We start from the raw sequence: 20,572 nt of genomic DNA, 5'->3' as shown, positions 1-20,572 counted from the left end.
CCCCTAGCCTAACGTCTTACACTATTCGTTCGGATCTTTCCAGCAAGGACCGTGCCCCCTATGTCCCTGCGCACCTTCATACGGCGTTGTCTCCACATATAGTACTATGCAGTACTATTGATGTATTCTGCAATATACCTAAAATAAGTGCAAACCATTGAACTACTGTAGGTACCAATAAGGGCGTTCCCACATGTATATATCGATTCCGCCAACTTTAAAAGTTTAGCTTACAGGCGAAAAGTTCCACTGGTGGTCCGCTTTCCGGCACTTGCTTCCTTATGACGAGCTGGACAAGTTAAACCTCCCTAGGACTCCACTAGTCACACTTAGTCGCGCCTAATTCCAACTTGTAGGTAATGAAAGCAGGAACGCTCGGTGGCCGTCAAAGTGTTCTCACCGTACTTAAGCGACGGAGAGAAGGAAGCTAAGGAAAGTCCAGAGTTGAAGACTACAACATCGAACAAGAATGATTCACATATTCTTATCGAGATGCATTGAAGTAGCATAATCCGGAGAGTCGTGGTGACCGAGTTACGAAGGGACACTAAACCACGATGAGGAATAATATATCTCCCTCCATGTACTTAACACATACACGGCACGTTGCTTCCCTGTACAAATTAGGAAGGGAGTCCGCTTTGTCTTGGAAGAATAGAGTTACCTTCCATATCCAGATACATCCGCTAGTTGAATTTTGTCATCGGTTTAATCCCTATTATCAGCACTGAGTAATGTACAGATATGCAAGTGTATCACGATTATCTAACATCTTACAAGTCCCCATGTCGTTGAAACAACCTTGGAAGTTCAGCGCTCAAGGTATCTCGAGCTTGTGACATGTTCAGGTTGCAGGTACGATATACTAGGTACATAGTAAGTGCTGTATCTAGGTATATTAAGGTAAGTGCCGGAGGTAATATATTACGATGATTAAAGGTTTGTCATGGATGCTTTTATTTAATATGATGGTTTTTGGAACTACATAGATATGTGGTAGATAGATCTTATGGATCTTGTAGATGGTGTCATCCCGTACCAGCCGACGTTTTATCTGTTCCGTGGTAGAGCTTGTCTTCAATGTTCCTCCAACATCCAACATCTGGGGTACCTATTAGGTACTTGATGTGCTGACAAAGTACCTATTAATGTCATGCTCACGTGTGATTTCAGTTGCCATTAGCTGCTAACCACGCCTTATCATGCCTGTTATGGCTCAGCTTGAAAAGGGTAACTGAATTTACAGATTTGTTACGATTGATGATCAACGATCAGCGATCAGCAATTAAAGATCGAGCGATCAAACCTTTTCAGCCCGTCTGTCCGTTAATCGTCAATAGCGTTAATAGCGTGGTTTACTATCTAATTTGTGCAACCTGAAGTCGCGCTTATAACGATTAGAACCTTGAGCTTATTGAGCCTTGGGGCTTTAGCTCTAACTTTCATGGCACACTAGTAATTACTGTGAAACCGAAACTCTGGTTCCCCACGAAAATACCTTGATTCGACCTTGATTCTACCTGGATTCGTTACCTTAATTCGAATTTATTCAAACACATCTCAGTCCGGCATAACCCGCACTAGGTAAACATGAGGAAGCTTCGTGATGAGCCGACGATAGTAGCGGCGGCGGTGCCGTTTGGAAGAGAAACGCGCCAAGCTTATTTCAACTTTGCCGCTTCCTACATTCCACTGAATCATGGTTCGTTCGGCGCATTCCCATCGTGCGTTCGAGATTATCAACGGAGATTACAGTGCGAAACAGAAGCTAGACCGGACACGTTCATTCGGTTCACCTATCCTAGACTTTTACGTGAAGCAAGGGACGTCGTCGCGCCGCTTCTGGGAGCAGAAACGGACGAAGTCGTTTTTGTGCCGAATGCTCTTACGGCAGTCAACACCGTCCTGAGAAATCTGACGTATCAGGATGGCGATGTCATACTCTATTTCAGTACTATTTATGATGCCTGTCTCAAGACCATAGAGTCTTTAGAGGAAACTACCCGGGTTAGAGGACACAGCATCGAGTTGGTCTACCCGATTGAGAATGACGAGATCCTTGATAGATTTCGTGCGGCCATCACCGAGATTCAGAATCAGGGAAGGTCGGTCAAGTTGGCTATGTTTGATACTATCCTCACTTTCCCAGGCGTGCGTTTCCCTTGGGAAGATTTAGTGTCCGTGTGTAAAGAGTATGGCATTTTAAGCTGCATCGATGGTGCACATGGAATAGGTCATATCGACCTGCGTCATCTTTCCCGCGTCGGGCCAGATTTCTTCATCAGTAACTGCTACAAGTGAGCTTGCCTATTCTCTTGTATTTGTTTCTGATTCCATATCTCATTTACATCCTTTGATGATTCTTGCAAACTGAGTTTATATAGATGGTTCATGGTACCTCGTGGATGCGCGGTATTGTATGTGCCTTATCGTAACCAGGCCTTAATTAGGACGACCTATCCTACAGCAGAAGGGTATCAACCGACAGCCCAGCGGGAGATGCAATCTCAAAGAAGTTATTTTGTTAACTTATTTGAGAAGGTCTCTACGATAGATACTACGCCATACATCTGTGTCATAGAAGCATCGAAGTTCCGAGAGCAGGTTTGCGGGGGTGAAAAGAGAATATGTGACTACTGTATAAATATGGCAAAGGAAGGTGGTGAGTTAATGGCGACGATTCTGGGGACGGATGTCCTTGAGAACAACACAGGTACACTTCGAAGTTGCTGTTTCACCAACGTGAGACTTCCTTTAGAAGTTACAGAAGAACCAGGAGAGGGGAGGCATATTGGTAGGGTGCCTGTAACGGAAGCGAAAGCAGTGGCTGACTGGATTACCATAAAGTCGGTAGAGGAGTTCGACACTTTCATAGCGACGAGATACTATGCAGGCGCATTCTGGGTTAGGATTTCTAGTCAGATTTACCTTGACCGAGCTGATTTCGAGTGGGCTGCCCATGTCCTACTTGATCTCTGTAATCGGGTAAGAAAAGGTATACGATAGACATAGAACTAGACGATACCTTTGGGTATAGAGTTTTGAGAATCTCTTGAGTGGAAATAAGAGCAGGAACGAGTAGTCAAATTTGAATACAAAACTGATTCCGGGATACAGCGGGTCGACATTATAAGACTCATACAAAGCTTCCTTGCGTCTAAAAAGATGGTCTCCCGAGAGGTAACATGGAACTGCCGATATTCATGATTCTATATATTGAGCGATCTAACGACGAATAGCGCCTTAATACTTGGTGATTGGTCAGTTCTTATATTCACCGGTTCTTGATATAGGTGGTGAATATCTACACATTCCCTTTCCCCAATTATATCTTGGGAGATGTATGATTGCCTCATCGGGTACATATATAAGGTATGCACGAATAAACATGTCCTTTGGTTGCCTAAAAATAAATCATCTCTCATACTTGAGATAACGTGTTCGAGTTCGATTTGTAACTTTGTTGGCAAAAGGTATTGAATTTTAGGAAGGTTATGGAACTTCGGGTTAATATAGGTACTGTTATAGTATTCATTTAAATGCTGCCCAAAGGAAACTGGCATTCATATGAACATTGGAAGTTGTCTACTATAGATGAACGTACTTACCTACTCCTAGGTAGATACCTACTTTATAAATATATTAATAGAGTTTTGGTAACAGCGTTAGACTTTGAAATGCCATAATCATGTCACCTGGCAGTGTCTATATTAGCTAATTAATTACTGTTCAGGTTGTGCTCTCTGAAACTGACAATCATAATCTTAAAGTCTTAATGTACCTTCTGTTAAGTATGTAGGTGGGGGGCGCTGTCACATCTCATAAAATTCATTCCGAACACACCTTGTTCCATATCGAAGTCTTTTCCGCCCACATCATTACCCTTAACGTGCGCCTTGTGCGCTTCGCTTCATCTGACAGGTCAATTGAAGACGTGGTCAACGTCAGAATGCAGCATACAATGAAGCGCATGCGCACATACAGGTAAGCTTCACTTTTGTGGTCGGGCGAGGCTTCCATACCCTCCATTATGTCGGCCGATGTCGACCGATGCAGCGATGTTGACTTTAGGATTGGGGAATCGCGGGCGTCGACTTTACCCCAGGATCGATGTCATACTTTTTTGTTCATCGAGGGGTTTCGGGGTTGAAACGGCATCATTAATTACCAATCATCTTTGTCGGAACGTATCCGGCGAAGAAATTATCTTACAACCAAGTCCAATAATTTTCGGGGCCGGAGAATAGGGCAGCATAGAGGGGAAATCTGGAGGGGAGATCTCTACCTAGAGATTCCTCCCCCCCTTTTCGATTTCTCTCTTCCTCTACCCCCCCATCTGCATATCTAGTACTCTTCGGGCAAAATAGGAATCATCAGACTTCAGTTCCCCTAAGACTAGATGTCGAATTCGCGGGGAATTTATTCCCTCACCATCACTAGTGACAAGATTCATTGCTTCCCAAGAATCCTACCTAGTGAGCCGGGCGATGAGGCTCAATTGGTGGCAGACCTAGGCGTGAATAGCGGATGGGGTTTCATTCAGCGCCAGTGGTATGCAATGGCTGCAGCTGATTTACCCCCGTCTTGACCCAAGAAACGGGGCGAGATGACTGTCTTAGTTCCTGGTTCGTGATTTGAGACCAGTTGAATCCAGTTTGGTTAGGTGAAGCCATGCGGGCACATCTGCGGGCACACCCTCCAATTGATTGAGAAATAGGGCAAACAAGAGTTCACCGATTGGCAGCGAGGTGATGAGGCTGCTCTGGCCGTCAACATCGAGAACTACTCTCGTCCACTGACGCAGACCCCTATTCTTTTCATGCTATTGACGTCGAGCTACTGCGAGTTCACCTATTTAGAAATCCTCTGCAGTTAGCTGCAATTCCTGCCCATTCCCGTCGAATCGATCTTTGTGCTCACCGTGGCTTACACCCCACCAATCCCCGTTGTGCCGTATACCTGAATGCATAAGGTGCAGGGGAGACGTTGCCCGAGCACACGAACATCGTCCTGATAGGTAGACCTGTGTTGCCCTGCCTAGGAGCCTCCTGGATGAATTGTACACACTGTCCCTGTGAATATTTAACAGTGTCTATACCGCCCCTGTCGATGGGCTCCCATCCTAAACTCCTCGCCTCATTTTCACATTTCTAACATCATATACAGGCAATAAGACCTTGTCTTGATTTAATTTTCATCTAAATTTGCCACAAGGCGAACACCTTTTCAGATAACCAGGGCTAAGCTTAGAAGCATCATCAGCCATAGCTTCGGCATCTAAACTCAGCTTACAATCGCCACCCCTCTAAGTATAAAACCTACCTACATCTCGCCGTCATTCAACATGGCCCAGCGTCCAGATATGCGACGGAACGAATCTTATGGCTCGGACACGTCGTCGGTATATTCGGGGCGCTCAGGCTCTATCGGCTCGGCGGATTCCCTATATTCCGTTTGGTCTTCATCGGACTCGGACTCCTTCGTCTGGAGAGACGATCCTTGGGGATTTTACGGTGTTGGGGGTGCTGTGACCCGTTACGTGGATGATCGCGATGACAGGCGCAAGCGATTTGCTTCTCATATTTTGAGCGGGCCATTTGCTCAGTTTTACAAGAAGCAGCGCCATTCTAGCTCTAACTCGCACGCTCACTCGCACTCTCGTCCAAGCCGCAGTGCAGCTAGTTCTCGCTCTAGCTCACGGTCAAGCAATGGGAGTGCTAGTCCAGGCAGAAGCCATAACCAGGGACATTTTCAGCCGAGGCCTGCTAGCGTTGAACCCCAGTTCCATCAAGAACACTTCCAGCCACCGCCGCAATTCCACCCTCACGGCTTTCAAGGACCACCGCCTCCCCCACCTCCTCCGATGGCTCCTGCACCCGCGGGGTTCGAAAGCGGCTTTATCCAACTCGGCGGCCCTCCCCCGCCACCACAACACCCGGGCGACCCGTGGGACAACGCAGGTGCATATGATACCGGAGTGCACGTTTACGATTAATAATGCCGTGGACTACGACGAGGTTATTTAATGGCTTATGTATGGATTATGATTGACTTGATCTTTATGACTTTATGGGACAGGCGGTTCTTATGCGTTGGATCTTGATTTAACGGCGTTCCGGTGGGACTCTATTGAGGATCACAGCACTTATTTACATGACAGTTACAGTATGTGACGAATCGCAGAGAAAAGGAAATGGGTGACGAGGGCAAAGCCGTTCTTTGCGAGATACCCATCTGCGAGGGGGCAAAAGGAGTAATGACCCATTCAATTTCGAGACACGACGGATCCTAGCACAAGTAATCCTGGGCCTTTCATGTTGATAGGTAGTAAAATCAATATTTTTTGTGACTACGAATTTTGCCTTTATGCTGGGTAGCGAGAGCCTGACGTTGACAGTTGTCAGTTGGGTCCTACATATTGTCTAAGACCTCTAAGTGGCTATCCGAACTAAAACAAAGCCGTGAATTTCACTTACTGGGTCGCCAAAATAGGCTGGGCATACTGCATAGGATTTAATGGAGCCTGATAAGAATCCATTGGAGAGGAGAGAGACATGGAAGCTATTTCGTGGACTAGATTATCTGGTCTTACTATTAAGCATTTTGGTTAGGTTAGCAGGACTAATATGAAGACCCACGAAGGACATGGATATCATGGACATTAAATGTATAAGAAATGCATAGCAGCATAGATAGGTTGTGAAAGGGGTATCGACAAAGAGAAAGTGTGGGGTGAGTTGAATCATCTAATCTGGGGAATGTATGGGAACTTGGAACCTACCCTGAATGTAGCAGTATAGAAAGAAAAGACTAGTCTCGTTTGATTCTCTATAGTCTTAGCTAATACTAAACCTGCCAATGAACCCCTTCGCTGTTCTCCGACCGACACCACCTATAATCACTCAGCCACCTTACAAATTATCTTACAAAAATTTCTATTGGCGTATCTGGGCATAAAATCTGGTATCGTACGCCCGTCAGATGTTAAATCTGCCAATAGTGTATTACTTCATCCTTCAAGACGGTCAATAAGCAGCATATTTGCCTTATACCTGGACACAGCGCATGCAGTAAACCCCCAAAGCCCCGAGGTTAGCGAGGTCCTATATTGCCTTAAAGGGAGCAGTACGGCAGTGCGGCAGCAGCGCTGAAAATGCAAACATAACTCTTATACCGCTACTAGGTTCACTTGCATGGCCAAGAGGGAATAGTAAGGAGATAATAGAGGGATATCACGTAGGAATTAAACCAAGTTTCGGATAACGGCAGATCAACTTTTTCAGGTAGAAACGAGACGATTTAAAGAGGTTTAGTCCAAGGCTGAGCCATAACGGTTCTGAAGTGTTCAACGGTGGTAGCCTAAAAAGCCCCCCATGCCGATGCGTTTACTGCCGAGACAAATTACCAGCAGTACCAGCCCAAACACAAAAAAAAAAAAAAACTCCTCAAACCCACACACCGATGACTCCCACCCCCGTGATCCGCGGAGAGCTGAGATCTGTATACCTAGGCAGGCCCCGCAAACAAGGCGCAAGGTCCCGCTTTCACGTCCATCATCTACCGTCCGTCTGCGGGCGCCCTCATTGCCTCCCGTAGTGCTATACCAACATACCTGGGTATGAACCTATTGACCAACTTACCCAGCACCTACCTGATACAACCTACGTGCGCTCGCTCCGAACTACACAGTCGTGTGACTTATGCGATATGCAGGCCTCGACGCATAACTTACCTAGCTACCTACTTAGGCACATATACCATCATCCGACCAAACCTGTTGAAAAAAAGGCTTCGCATACGAGGGGGGAGATGTCATTGGGTTAGAATTCCGATGCTATTTCGGTGAGGCGAATAGACGTGATGGAACCAGTTACAAAACTAGACACTACATAGGTAGATATGAGGCTCAATCGAACAAAAAGCCGAAAGTCGCACACAAAGAAAGGTGCTACGTTGTTGCTTACCCCCATTACAGGCGACGCCGACCCATTATGCCGTCAGGCAAAGCCTTAGCGGTCTAGCGACGGCGATCCCATTTGCCAGGAACAATTGTCCCTTCCCGATGGATTCCTGTCTGGGCAGTCTGGGTTCACCTAGCGTACAGATTGAGAGGTGCTGCGGCGGGATGAGTCTTACGCCCAGCAGTAGTAGACCCCCCCTGCTATATGATGACAGCGCCGATCCAGTTTTTGGTTCCATGTACCTAGTGCTGACGATTCACATATCGACATAGCCAACCTTGAAAGTGCGTTTATGTATGCGAAAATCTGCGGTCTGACTTAACCAATTAAATGTACCATCGGCATGATAGACTGCACGGTTAGTCTACCGCCCTATAGGGTTGCCTCACGCCCACACTTCCCTGTATAGCATATCTGAATTTTACTGGTGGCTGCCTGGCGGCTCTCGTTTGGCGCATGAGATATATAAACTTGCGATGGACCCGTTCTTCAACGTTGTCCCAAATTGTGAGGTGCTAAGCACGAAATAGCCCCTTCATCGTTAGGGTCTAGCGTGGTACGGACCCGAGAACGAGAACGAAACCCCTTTTTTCTCATCGTTAAATTCAACTCCCATTCATCGTTTGTTGCCTTTATAGGCCAGTTGTCTCTCACCATGGCAGGCAATCTGTCAGTGTCCTCTACAGAGGCAAATCCCTCTGGCAATCCAGCATACGAGTCTAGCACGGGGGCTCCTCAACTAGCCATGCTCGACATTTTCTTCCCTGGATTCTCCATGTTCGCTGGGGCTGTCCAGAAATACCTGAAAATCGATCTTAACTTATACATTCCTCTATTACTTATTACTGGTGCTTTGACAGTCGTCTGGAATTACGCTAGCATTTACTTATGGGAGCAACTCGAGACTCATTTCATGTCCGTTGTCGATGTTCGCACAGATGACGAGGTCTACAACATCATCATGAGCTGGGTAGCCCGGCAGAAGTTCTCCCAGGGCGCCCGACGTTTCGTAGTCAACACTAACGTCAACTCTCGATGCTGGTATATTTGGGACTGCGATGATGATGATGATGAGGACGATGATTATGAGCGAGAATCGTCTACTAGGAAAAAGAAGCCTCTGTCATATACACCTTCCTTTGGTAGCCACTACTTCTGGTATCGTGGTCGCTTGCTCTTATTCCGAAGATCTGCGAAGGAGCAACAGAAAGGGTGGGCGCTTGTTAGCCAATGCGAGGAGATTTCGATCTCGTGCTTTGGTCGCGACCCGTGGATCTTGAAGGAGCTCCTCCTGGAAGCTCGCCAGGAGTACATGAAGAAGGATGAACACAAGACCCTCATATACCGCGGTACACTGAAACCTGGATCGATGGAAACCACTTGGCAGCGTTGCATGGCCCGAGCTAGCCGCCCCTTTTCGACGGTCATCTTGAACGAAAAGGTTAAGCAAGAGCTGATTGATGACGTTACCGACTACCTTGACCCAGCGACACAGCGTTGGTACGCCAATCGCGGGATCCCATACCGACGTGGATATCTCTTATACGGCCCTCCTGGAACTGGTAAAAGCTCACTTAGTCTAGCCCTGGCCGGCTTCTTCAAGATGCGGATCTATATTGTTAGTCTAAGTTCCATCACAGCAAATGAGGAGAATCTCGCGTCCTTGTTTGCTGAGCTTCCTCGTCGCTGTGTTGTTCTCCTTGAGGATATTGATACGGCTGGTCTCACCCATACCCGCGAGAATGAAACTTCTCCACCCCCGCCCCAAGACGCATCTAACGACATGGTTCCCGGGCAACTTACTACAGGAAACGGTAATGCGGAGAAGAACACTCCTGGCGGGAGACTATCCTTATCCGGACTACTCAACATTTTGGACGGCGTAGCGTCTCAGGAAGGTCGAATTCTAATCATGACGACTAATCACCTGGAGAAATTGGATGCTGCTTTGATTCGGCCCGGACGTGTTGACATAACTGTGAAATTCGGTCTGGCGGACGAGGGAATGAGTGTTTCCATCTTCCGGGCCATTTTTGCCCGTCTAGATGGTGACGAGGATCCCAACGACGTCGACAAGCAACCCACCGACCCAGAAGTTAGAGCAAAGCTCGAAGAAGAGAAGAAGAAGATGTTAGCAGTCGAGGATGCTCGTATAAGTGCTTTAGCAAAGGAATTCTCTGCCAAGGTACCGACGCATGAATTTAGCCCGGCTGAGCTTCAGGGCTACCTTATGAAGCACAAGCGCCACCCCCAAAGAGCGGTGGAAAATGTGGAAGAGTTCATCGAGCAGACTCGAAAGGATCACAAGGAGAAGCGACTTAAGGAGGCAGAGGAGAAGCGAAAGGAAGAGGCAAAGAGGAAGGAAGAGCAAGAGAAGAAGGATGAAGAGAAGGCTAAGAAGGAAGCAGAAGCCCAAAATAAGGATACCTCGGAACAAGATGCAGACAAGGAAGCCACAGAAGATTCGAAGTCGTCATCTGAAACATCGGACGATAAGAAGGAATCGTCGGCAGTGGAGAAGAAGGAGAGATTAGAAGTGAAGACAGAATCGGGTCATGTGAAAAATGATTCCGGCTATGTGACACCGGCGAGCGGCGAGCCTTGATGAAAGGCGCCGCAACAGCGCGTGTCTAGCGGATGGGGCCGCTAGGTACGGAACCGGTACCGGGGTGTTACTTATATACCTAGATGCTATCCACGATAGGTGATGGATACCGTAGCGATATTAAGTGCCTGCCTAGTATCTTTGCATAATTCGGCGCATGGGCGGGGTGTGAACAGGCAGTTGCAATTGGAATAAACATGTAGATATTCATTCTATGCAGCTCTAGCTACGTGGTGTAGCCAATGCAGTGAGAGGTGAATTGTTGACTAAGCGGGTTCCATGGCACTACACAACTTGGTTGACCAGGTTGACGACGATCGTTGAGAGTGGTCTGATTTCCGACATGCGTGATACGCTGGCTTTTGTAGTTGTTGAGATAGTTGACCGGGCACCGAGTTTTGACTGCATGTCGAATCAACTGCTGAAGTACACGTATTGGTGTACATGCTAGAAGCTGAACAGCCTAGGGAGATAATCGTGGTTAAGTAGGTTGAAGCAGGTTGAAGCAAGTTGGCTTGGTGCAGTTCTGTAGTATTGCTTATTGGAGAGGTAACAAAAGCCTAGACTGGTAAATCAGCGAGCTGACGGAATGACTTTCAGGTCCCAAGCCTTTAGCCACGCAGAACTAGTCGAGTTTAGGAAAGCTCCGATCCATGGTGCCGAGTAAGCTCCAGATTCCGAGGTCCCTATCCGACAGGTTGGTTTATCACCGATAAGATTCTGTCATCCTTGAAGCTCAGCACATGTCATCGCAATTGAATTGTGTGATTATGTGAAAGTTTGAAAATTGAAAGTTGTATGGAGCTGAGTTTGACAGCACTAGAATCTATAGTTTACCTACCTTAGACATATCTAATACTATCACATCCATATCAAACTCAAACTTTAAAGCCCTAATTAATCTTATTACTGTTACCTCAACCTTAAGATCTATGTAGATGACCCCACCAATACTTAGAAAACCCGTGGACCACGTTGTACCTACCATCATACGTATAATACATGGTACTATATTCAAATCCAGCCGAGACATCGGAGATTTCTCTGTTCACAATTCACAACCTTGCTGATTACTGTGCATCCATACCCTTATATCTTCAGGGTTTTCTCATGTAGCATGTATGGCGTACGATGTATGGGGTATAGTATGTCACCAACATCATGAAATGTGAGACTACGGGATGGATGAATGTAGCAGGAACTACTTACATATAGTACCGAAAGAAAGGCTAAAGAAAACCTTAGTAGAATTCTATGTAACTTGCAAACAGTTCCGTAACAGCAGTGGAACGGTTCCATAAATATTACAGTAATTACGTTACCCCGCGTTACGAGCCAATCAATTCCAAGATTTTGTCAAGTGTTCCAGGCATTCCAGCGCTCTAATAGCGTTCCAACAGCTGTTTTAACGTTCCAAAAGTTTATTTGCGTAACAGTCACAAGATCATGTGATGTATATGCGGGGAGATTTTCTACGCAGCCAATTAAAGCTAAAAGCTTTATATAACTAAGTAACATTGTAAAGATTCCTTGCATATATACATAAAAGTGGTGTAATGGTAAAACTGTAAAACCTCGTAACGTGCCACGTAATCCGTAGTTCAAATCGTAAAAAAAAACGTAACCTTAATCTTTAAAAATAAATATATAATTAAATAAAATATATTAAATAAAAATAAAAAATCAGTAAATACATAAATATATATATATAAATAAATAAATAAGTATAAATGCATAAATTAAAGAAATAAATTGATATAATTTTTGGAACGTTTGATCGTAATTTGGAACGGTTCCGGATCAAGGATGGTTCTGGGGGCATTCCTATAGTGGAACGGTTCCAGGGTTGTGGAACCGTTTTTGGGTTACGTAAAGTTCTACTAAGGAAGCCATTTACGTATCCAGGTAGTATTCATCAGTAAAGTGTCAGAGTTTGTCAAGCTCGTGTAACTCGGCTATTGCCAAGATAGGAAACACCTTTTATCTACTTGATTTTCGGCCCACCCAAGCACGGAAAACTCCAGCACTGGAAGAGTTGAAGTACAGTCGTGACAGCCGGACGTCTTGATTTAGAGTGTCGTCCTTTCCACTTCGGGCAATTAGGCTTTCGACAGGAAAGGACAGGAAGGGACCCTTAACACTACGAGCCTGCGACTGCGGAATGTCACTGGTTGGTGTAACTACACTAGAGATTTAGTCCGTATCTTTTTACCCCTCCATAGCCCCCCCCCTTTTTCACTTTCCACCGAGTAAATACGTAACAAATGAATTTAAGTGTTGACAAGATTTTGTTGACCGTCTTCAACTTACACTAACTGCTGAGTAGGCGGCATTTAATTTTATTTCATCTTATCCTATCCTATCTTTTTTCGTCTCTCTTGATCCTTTTCTCCTTTCCCCTTTTTCTTGCAAAATCGTTTACCAGAACCAGAGATAGACACGTACAATAAGTTGTTGTGTTGTTGACCTGTGACATCGTGACAAAGGACGATCGAATACCACGTCAATACTACCTAAACGCATCGATATACCGCCAGATAAGGATCTGATAGGTGAGCCTTCTAGTTTCTTGCAATTGTTCCTCTTCGATAGAAAAAATACCCCTGGCGGTCTGTAACATTTCTTCAGAGATCTCCCCACCATTAATGATCGACACACATGTAAATCCAGACTGGGCGTCGCAAACAAAAATGCTAGGCTTGGCCCCTGTCCATTTCATAGTTGGGTTCCATTGCCAATTGGCGGTGAATCCATTCAGCCCAAGTTGGAAGAAAAAAAACCCTTGTCATATGCTGGCGCTGGAGCTAATAAGCTAATAACACTACCCGCTCCCACAGACTGAATAGAGAATACGCACGAGTTGGTCTCGAATATTCTCCCCTTCCAGAACAACTCCTTCAACACCTTCGATACCAATATCATTTTACTACTCGAAGCCATGTCAGCCCGTCCTCTGAACATTGGCATTAAGGCCATCGAGCTTTACTCTCCTAGCCAGGTATGTAGCTGTCTTTCCTCAGCTTATTATCCCACCTCCGGTTACCCCTCCGACATCGCACGAGATACAATTATTTTTGGAAGAAAGCCCTACTGACGCTCTCGTGCCCCTCAGTATGTCGAGCAATCCGAACTTGAGAAGTTCGACGGTGTTAGCACCGGCAAGTACACCATTGGTCTTGGTCAGACCAAGATGACCTTCTGCGATGACCGAGAGGGTTAGTTGTGCTGCTGCCGAACCTCAAACTTCCATACCATGTACTAAGAAAGGGGCGGCATGCAGATATCTACTCGATTGCCTTGACAGCCACCTCTAAACTGCTAAAGAACTACAACATCGACCCTAATTCTATTGGTCGCCTTGAGGTCGGTACCGAGACCATCCTCGACAAGTCTAAGTCCGTCAAGACCGTCTTAATGCAGCTGTTTGGCGAGAACACCAACATCGAGGGTGTCGACACCGTCAATGCTTGCTACGGCGGTACCAACGCTCTGTTCAACACACTAAACTGGCTGGAGTCCTCTGCTTGGGATGGGAGGGATGCTATCGTCGTAGCTGGTGATATTGCCTTGTACGCCAAGGGCAACGCCAGACCTACTGGTGGCGCTGGTGCTGTTGCTATGTTGGTTGGCCCTAACGCCCCAATCGTTATTGAGCCTGGTCTACGTGGAACCTACATGCAACACGTGTATGATTTCTACAAGCCCGACCTTGCTAGCGAGTACCCATACGTCGACGGACACTACTCTGTCAACTGCTACACCGAAGCCCTCGATGCTGCCTACCGCGACTATTGCAAGCGCGAGACTAAGCAGAAGGGTATTGCTAATGGCAACGGTACCGCCGCCGCCGACGACACTAAGACGCCTTTCGACCGCTTCGACTACATGGCTTTCCACTCCCCAACATGCAAAGTTGTCCAAAAGTCGTATGCTCGTCTTTTATACCATGACTACCTAGCAAACCCCGACAGCCCTGCTTTTGCTGAGGTTCCTGGCGACATTCGAGATATGGACTACAAGAAATCCTTGTCAGACAAGGTGGTCGAGAAGACTTTCATGGCTCTCACCAAGAAGCGCTTCAATGAGCGCGTTCAGCCTGCTATCCAGGTCGCTACAAATTGCGGTAACATGTACTGCGCTAGCTTATGGAGCGGCTTGGCCAGTTTAATTTCCCACGTCGATAGCGCCACTCTTCAAGGCAAGCGCATCGGCCTTTTCAGCTACGGTTCCGGTTTGGCATCGAGCTTCCTCTCAGCGCGCATCAACGGCAGCACTGAGCAAATTTCTAAGGTCCTAGATATCCCCAACAAGCTGACCTCAAGACGAGGAGTATCTCCTGAAACATATGAGGCCGTAAGTTGAAGAATGCCTTTACCGGTACCTGTAAAAACTTGGATACTAACAATGCAATATCTAGTTCTGCGATCTACGCCACCAGGCTCATCTCAAGAAGGACTACACGCCTAAGGGCGATGTGTCTACCCTGACCCCCGGTACTTACTACTTAGAGAAGATCGATGATATGTTCAAGCGAACATACTCCGTCAAGGCATAAAGGGGAATGAAGCATTAGATGCGATATGCATTTGATATAGACCGGCATCGTTCGCCATTGTTACTGCATAGACATGGGTGAGACTTTATGGTTCCTAGACATCGGAGCTTATAAACGTGCATGAAGACCATATATACAGCGGGGGAAGATGATTGTGAGATAAGAGCTACTAATAGTGTTAGGTGGGAGATGAGCGCCTGACTTGTATATACCAGGAGCACCTCACGTCACGATTTGCACGAAAGAATAATGAATAAAAAGCTGATCTAGAGCCGCGCGTGACCATTGAAATGTGACTTGAATGAGGTCCGAATACTACGTTTACATCGTGTTTCTAAGTTATGTTAGATTGAACTTCAGGTGAGGTAGTTTTCGGGATATATTTCTTATTTGTAATCAATAATTATTCATTATTATATAATTAGATAGCATCCCAGTGGAATATCGAGACAGTCTACTCGTGTTTTCAACCTGCCCACAATTTTAGTCGTTTTCAAAGGAATGGGGTCTTGACAGGTATACAGGATGGGACGTGTATATTATAAGACATACATGAAGCCGCATCAGTAAGTCGATGCAGAAGTAACGCAATAGGCTCGTTGGCTTTAAAATAACCGAGGGAACTTGGTGCATGATATAAGCGAGGGCGTATCTAAGAATCATCGTATGGTACGATAGTTGGTATCAGACTTCTCATAATTTTCTCCTAGATCTCACCCTGTCTTTGCCACCAACCTCTTTTTACAGCATTGTAGCTGTTCGCTCAGCAAGCTACTGGATGATTTCCACTCGGTTTAAAAGTAGAGCCAAATAATTCACCGACCGAGGATAATCTGTTCTTGAAAATCTGTATGTGCCCCTGACAGTATCGGTTACATCATCTCAAGCGAGGAACAGGAATACCATGCCACAATATCCGCGTGGTCATTGGAACCCTTTTATTCCCTTCCCCATATAGCCAGCCTACTAGCCTTAGGCAGTCTATAATGATCTATCCCTCTATCCGACACATCGATGCCGATTACCTTAAGTACATCTCATAGATAATATTAGCAACCAATACTCGTACAAATAGCGCACACGCTTTTTCCGCCTTGAACCACGAACAGCATGACCTTACATACACACAACACAACCTACGCTATTTTCTCCTTACCCTCTCCCCCATCACCTCCTTTCCACTTCCACGTCGCCCTACGATGGAGCATATAATCCCTACTTTTAATACCCTTCCAAATCCCCACAAGCCCGCCGAACGGCCAAGTCGCCTTAACCCTAGACTTCCAGTCATTCTCACTCTTAGGATCGACCTTGACGCGCACCTTATCGTAGACGCTCGGCAGCGACTCGGCCCTGTACCTCTCGCGGAGGGCCTCGTAGCGGGCGCGGTGGCCGCCGTACGCGCGCCAGAACTCGGGCTCTGAGTAGTACGTGTGGGCGTACAGCCACTTCATGCCGCCGAGCTCGTCGACGCGGCGCTCGAGGTCGCGGTTCGCGCGCACGAATGCGTCCCGGTCTTTCGGGCCCCAGCCCCATACTCCGATGTTGAGCATCTGGCCTGCTTCTTCCCCTAGGCTGCCGCTGCTGAACTCGCCTATGTTGTCGCCTTCGATGCGCTCTCCTGGCAGGTCTAAGACTGATCGTAGGTGTGGGTGGAAGCTTGGTCCCGCGGGGGTCTTTAGGGGACACAGCCATAGCGGCCAGATGTCGAGGTGCTCGGAGACGTAGTCAACGAAAGGCTCCGCGGCCTCATAGGGCATGCCAACGTCTTGGACGACGAAGCGGCCGCTCTCGCCACTGCCGTGTAGCGCACGGTATAACATGCGCGTGTGTAAGAAGTCGTCGAGGAACCAGCGGAAGAAGCGGTTGAAGGGAACTGGCCGGAAATAGTCGAATGCGGCCTGACCGACCCAGAACCCGCCGCGGTCATACCTAAACAGGTACTCCGCCAGCGGAATGTACTCAGTGACAGATCCATCTTTCGGTGTGATGGAGGCGGATGAGGGGAGATTCGCAGTGCGCTCGCGCACATGCATGTAATACCACGGATCCCAAGCGCGACTAAACGTCTGCACTTTTTCGTTATCCGGCAACTCGTTCGTTAACTTTCCAGTAACAACAACGCCATGGTCCTTAGAGAACAGAATCCCATCAACATAATCGTTCCCCCTATCCTTCTCACACTCCTCCCTCACAACCCTCACCGCCTCCGCAACGCTGCTCGTCCTCCTATACGTCGTACGCACAAACCTCTTCGCCTCAATCAACCGCAACTCCAACAACGTCGCCACCCCCAACGTCCCCAACGCCCCCGTCGCACCCCTAAATAAATCCGCATACTCCCCCTCCTTACCCACCCCATCCCCCGGCTTCGCAAACACGACCTCCCCATCCGGTAGCACGATCTCAACACCGCGTACATTCTCATCGAAATACCCATGCTTAAAACTCGAGCTCTCGCCCGCCGTGCCCGCGAACCCGCCTCCGGCCGTGATGCCAGGGAACTCCATAACAACAGGGGGCACGAGGCCGTGAGCGAGGGTGTGTTCGACGAGGCGGTCCATAGGGACGTTCGGCTCGACGAGAGCGATACGCCGCGCCGCGTCCACGGAAAGCACATTGCGCAGGCCGCTAATATCGACGAGTCTGGCCCCGGCCTTTTGGTGCGCCGGCCGCGTGCTGTTCGTGCTGCCGTGCCATATGCGGTACGGCTCCGCGCGCTCGAAGAAGGCGCGGACGGCGGCCGAGAGGAGGCGCACTGCCTGGCGGTGGCGTTCCATTTTTTAATGTTTTCTAGTCTAGGTAGGTATGTATGTATGTATGTATGTATTTTAAGCAGTAGTAATTTCTGTTCTCTCTTATGTGCTCTTACTATCCAGCCCCCCTGATATTGAAACTCTCTCTCACACACACACTTCTCGGGGGTGAGTTGTGTGTCTAGCGAATAGGTATCAACGTATTCCCAACCGTGCCATTGAAAGACCGTGAAAGGTCGTCCAACGGCCCAATTGGCGAGTGGCGTATGAGCCGGATAAGCGAGCTGGGTGAGCTTAGCTGCCTAGTATGTAGGTGTCGTCGTGAATTGAGTATATAAGGTTATGAGAGCTTCATTATGATGATTATGATGAAATGGAGCGAGATTAGGTTGAGCCGAGAATTTTGACAGCTACGGCCTAAAAAGGTCTAAAAGCTAAAAAGCCCTGGGGGTTGGCACCCCCTCTAGCCCCTGGATTTTTTTTTTCTCTCAGGTAGGTGCTCGGACGCTAGGGATCGGCTACTTCCAGTTTGCGACGGGCGCTAATGTCCGCTGGGTTGGGGAAGTTTAGTCAGCTCCGGAGTGTTACTTCCTAGATACCTCATTCCTTCTCGGAGTTGTTCTGAGTGATTAGAATATGACGTAGGTATGTAGGTAAGTATATACGCTTTTTATTGTGATGTGTTTTCAAAAATTTGAAATCATACATGCTTCTTCATTCTTCAGTGCTTCTCAATGGCTCTCTCTCCTATGAACGCCAAAGAAATCCAACGCTCTATGCTTCACAACCGGATGTATGACTGAAACCAAATGACCAGTTATAAACCATGATCTTTTTCCACATAAACCCCCAAATCTATAACTTCGCCGGCACATCAGCAACAGGCACCTGAGGCACATTATTCTCCTTGACCTGCCGCCTCGCCATATCCCACACCTGCTCGTCGGTAAACGGGCTCAGCTTACCCACATCGAACTCAACCTCCTCTAAACTCTTCGCCTTAATCGTCGTGTACGACGACTTCATTGTCTCGGGGTTCCCACACACATCCTTTATAAACTTTGCTATACCCTGAATATTCCGATGTGACTCCGCCAGCTCTGGGAGAACGGCTACGAAGACATGCGGCATAGCCTCGTACTCCTCAAACACGACCGTGACGCCGTCCCGCGTGAGCTTCGAGACCAAGTATCTATCCTCATCGGCAATAGTCTCCCAGCCACAGCACACATACATCGGCGGCGCTCCCTCCCAGCTTGTGTTCATCTGCAGCGTAGCTAGAGGGTGTAGGATATACGCATCGTCGACGTAGAGATGTCTGCGGGGCGGATCGGTCGGCCACAGGCCGTCGGGCTTTGGCTTGAGCGTTTCCGAGAGTAGGATCGGAGGAGGGAGGTAGCACCACTGCTGGTTGTCGACGAGCGAAGGCATAGATTGCACCAGATCCACCCACGGCGAGATGGTGGCCACGCCCGCCGGTAGCGGTACCTCGCGGTCCACGCCAAACCATGCGATCTTTAGGTTCTGTCGCCGGATCTCCATCACCGTTCGGATAAGCGCGAGCGCGAGGTTCCCGCCCGCGCTGTCTCCGGAAATGACGATATCGCTGGGGGCGACGGCTTCGTGGAAGGACCCTGGAGGTGGGTAGAGGAGAGTGAAGTATGATACCAGTGCGTCTAATACCGCGGATGGAAATGCATTTTGGGGCGCGAGTCGGTAACGTACGGAGTACGCGCGTCCACCAGTTGCCTTGACTATGTTCTTCACTAAACCTCTATGTGTGATCGGATCGCAGACGTAATAGGCGCCACCGTGGAAAAACAAGATTGTCGATTTATTCTTCGTCTCCTTCATCATCTCGCGGTACTTTTCCTCCTCCGAGACTGCCGGCGGCAGAGAGTCCTTCGTCGCGCCTGCCCTGTAGCCCGTCCACTCGGCCTCGATGGGGATGATATCGGGGATTATAAACGATGGCTTTGCGCCTCTTGCGTCAGAGGCGCGCATGCCGTCGATAGCCGCCAACAGGGCATTTCGGATCCCTTGCTCTGGGGGAACTTGGGAAACCGCCGTGCTGATCCATATTTTGCCTTTGACGCCGGGATCCCGGGACGTTATTATCTGCGTTTCTCTGATGGCTACCGGCTTCCCCGAGTTGAGAGTTGATCGTAGGACCGAGATGGTTACATCGCTCTTCAGGTCTAAGTACTTGGATGTTTCGGATCTCCGGAGAACGTGAAGTATAATGACTTTGAAGACTAAAGGGAGTTTGGGCAGAAGTGTCATTAAAAGCCCAAATTGCCCGTTGCCGCCAGTGCCGGGTAAGGAGGCGTTGTTATTTCCATCAGACATGGGAACGGGAGAGGTAGGTGCTGGATAAATGCGAAAAGTGTTGTAATGATGAGTATAATACTACTACTAGGTAGGTATTGTTAGTAGGCGTAAATAGATTCAAGGCCTAGGTAGTAGTAGCAAGATCCGCTTTAACCTGGCTATGGGGTTAGATATCAAACATATAAGTTATCTGGTCTGTGTAAATACCGAATGTCTCAACAATTATGAGACACGGACAACAATCCGAATGAAACAAATGCTCACACGAATGTCATCTTTTTACTCGCTTACAAGCTCCATGAGTTTTCGGAGGCTTTGTCTTCGGAATGATCACTAGAGGTGCAGCTAAGCCTCGGTATCATGA

At 47.7% G+C, this 20,572-nt stretch overlaps 6 protein-coding genes across 6 annotated transcripts; 4 read left to right on the top strand and 2 right to left on the bottom strand.

The window, feature by feature from the left end:
• The first annotated feature begins 1,117 nt into the window (after positions 1–1,117).
• Positions 1,118–3,151, top strand: GGS22DRAFT_154725 (aminotransferase family protein-like protein). Its single transcript, XM_047960093.1, has 2 exons — positions 1,118–2,297; positions 2,385–3,151. Exons 1-2 carry the CDS (start codon positions 1,591–1,593, stop codon positions 3,004–3,006), a joined length of 1,329 nt encoding a protein of 442 aa, XP_047821816.1. The 5' UTR covers positions 1,118–1,590; the 3' UTR covers positions 3,007–3,151.
• Positions 3,152–4,966: 1,815 nt separating this feature from the next.
• On the top strand, positions 4,967–6,381 carry GGS22DRAFT_91643 (uncharacterized protein). The gene has a single exon (XM_047968406.1). The coding sequence runs from the start codon at positions 5,345–5,347 to the stop codon at positions 5,993–5,995; it is 651 nt and encodes a 216-aa protein (XP_047821815.1). The 5' UTR covers positions 4,967–5,344; the 3' UTR covers positions 5,996–6,381.
• Positions 6,382–8,467: 2,086 nt separating this feature from the next.
• GGS22DRAFT_154721 (BCS1 N terminal-domain-containing protein) lies at positions 8,468–11,114 on the top strand. The gene has a single exon (XM_047960092.1). The coding sequence runs from the start codon at positions 8,617–8,619 to the stop codon at positions 10,564–10,566; it is 1,950 nt and encodes a 649-aa protein (XP_047821814.1). The 5' UTR covers positions 8,468–8,616; the 3' UTR covers positions 10,567–11,114.
• Positions 11,115–13,156: 2,042 nt separating this feature from the next.
• On the top strand, positions 13,157–15,392 carry GGS22DRAFT_154719 (hydroxymethylglutaryl-CoA synthase). Its single transcript, XM_047960091.1, has 4 exons — positions 13,157–13,564; positions 13,679–13,781; positions 13,847–14,919; positions 14,984–15,392. The coding sequence occupies exons 1-4, from the start codon at positions 13,505–13,507 to the stop codon at positions 15,119–15,121; spliced, it is 1,374 nt and encodes a 457-aa protein (XP_047821813.1). The 5' UTR covers positions 13,157–13,504; the 3' UTR covers positions 15,122–15,392.
• A 341-nt stretch (positions 15,393–15,733) lies between these two features.
• GGS22DRAFT_154717 (FAD-binding domain-containing protein) lies at positions 15,734–18,310 on the bottom strand. The gene has a single exon (XM_047960090.1). The coding sequence runs from the start codon at positions 17,899–17,901 to the stop codon at positions 16,258–16,260; it is 1,644 nt and encodes a 547-aa protein (XP_047821812.1). The 5' UTR covers positions 17,902–18,310; the 3' UTR covers positions 15,734–16,257.
• Positions 18,311–18,525: 215 nt separating this feature from the next.
• On the bottom strand, positions 18,526–20,507 carry GGS22DRAFT_154715 (alpha/beta hydrolase fold-domain-containing protein). The gene has a single exon (XM_047960089.1). The coding sequence runs from the start codon at positions 20,224–20,226 to the stop codon at positions 18,733–18,735; it is 1,494 nt and encodes a 497-aa protein (XP_047821811.1). The 5' UTR covers positions 20,227–20,507; the 3' UTR covers positions 18,526–18,732.
• Between the last annotated feature and the right edge of the window lie 65 nt (positions 20,508–20,572).

This window comes from Annulohypoxylon maeteangense, assembly GCF_022496945.1.
Source record: "Annulohypoxylon maeteangense strain CBS 123835 unplaced genomic scaffold GGS22scaffold_3, whole genome shotgun sequence".
Lineage (NCBI taxonomy): Eukaryota > Fungi > Ascomycota > Sordariomycetes > Xylariales > Hypoxylaceae > Annulohypoxylon > Annulohypoxylon maeteangense.
The sequence above is the reverse complement of the archived record's forward strand: the minus strand, read 5'-3'. Positions and strand labels throughout refer to the sequence as shown.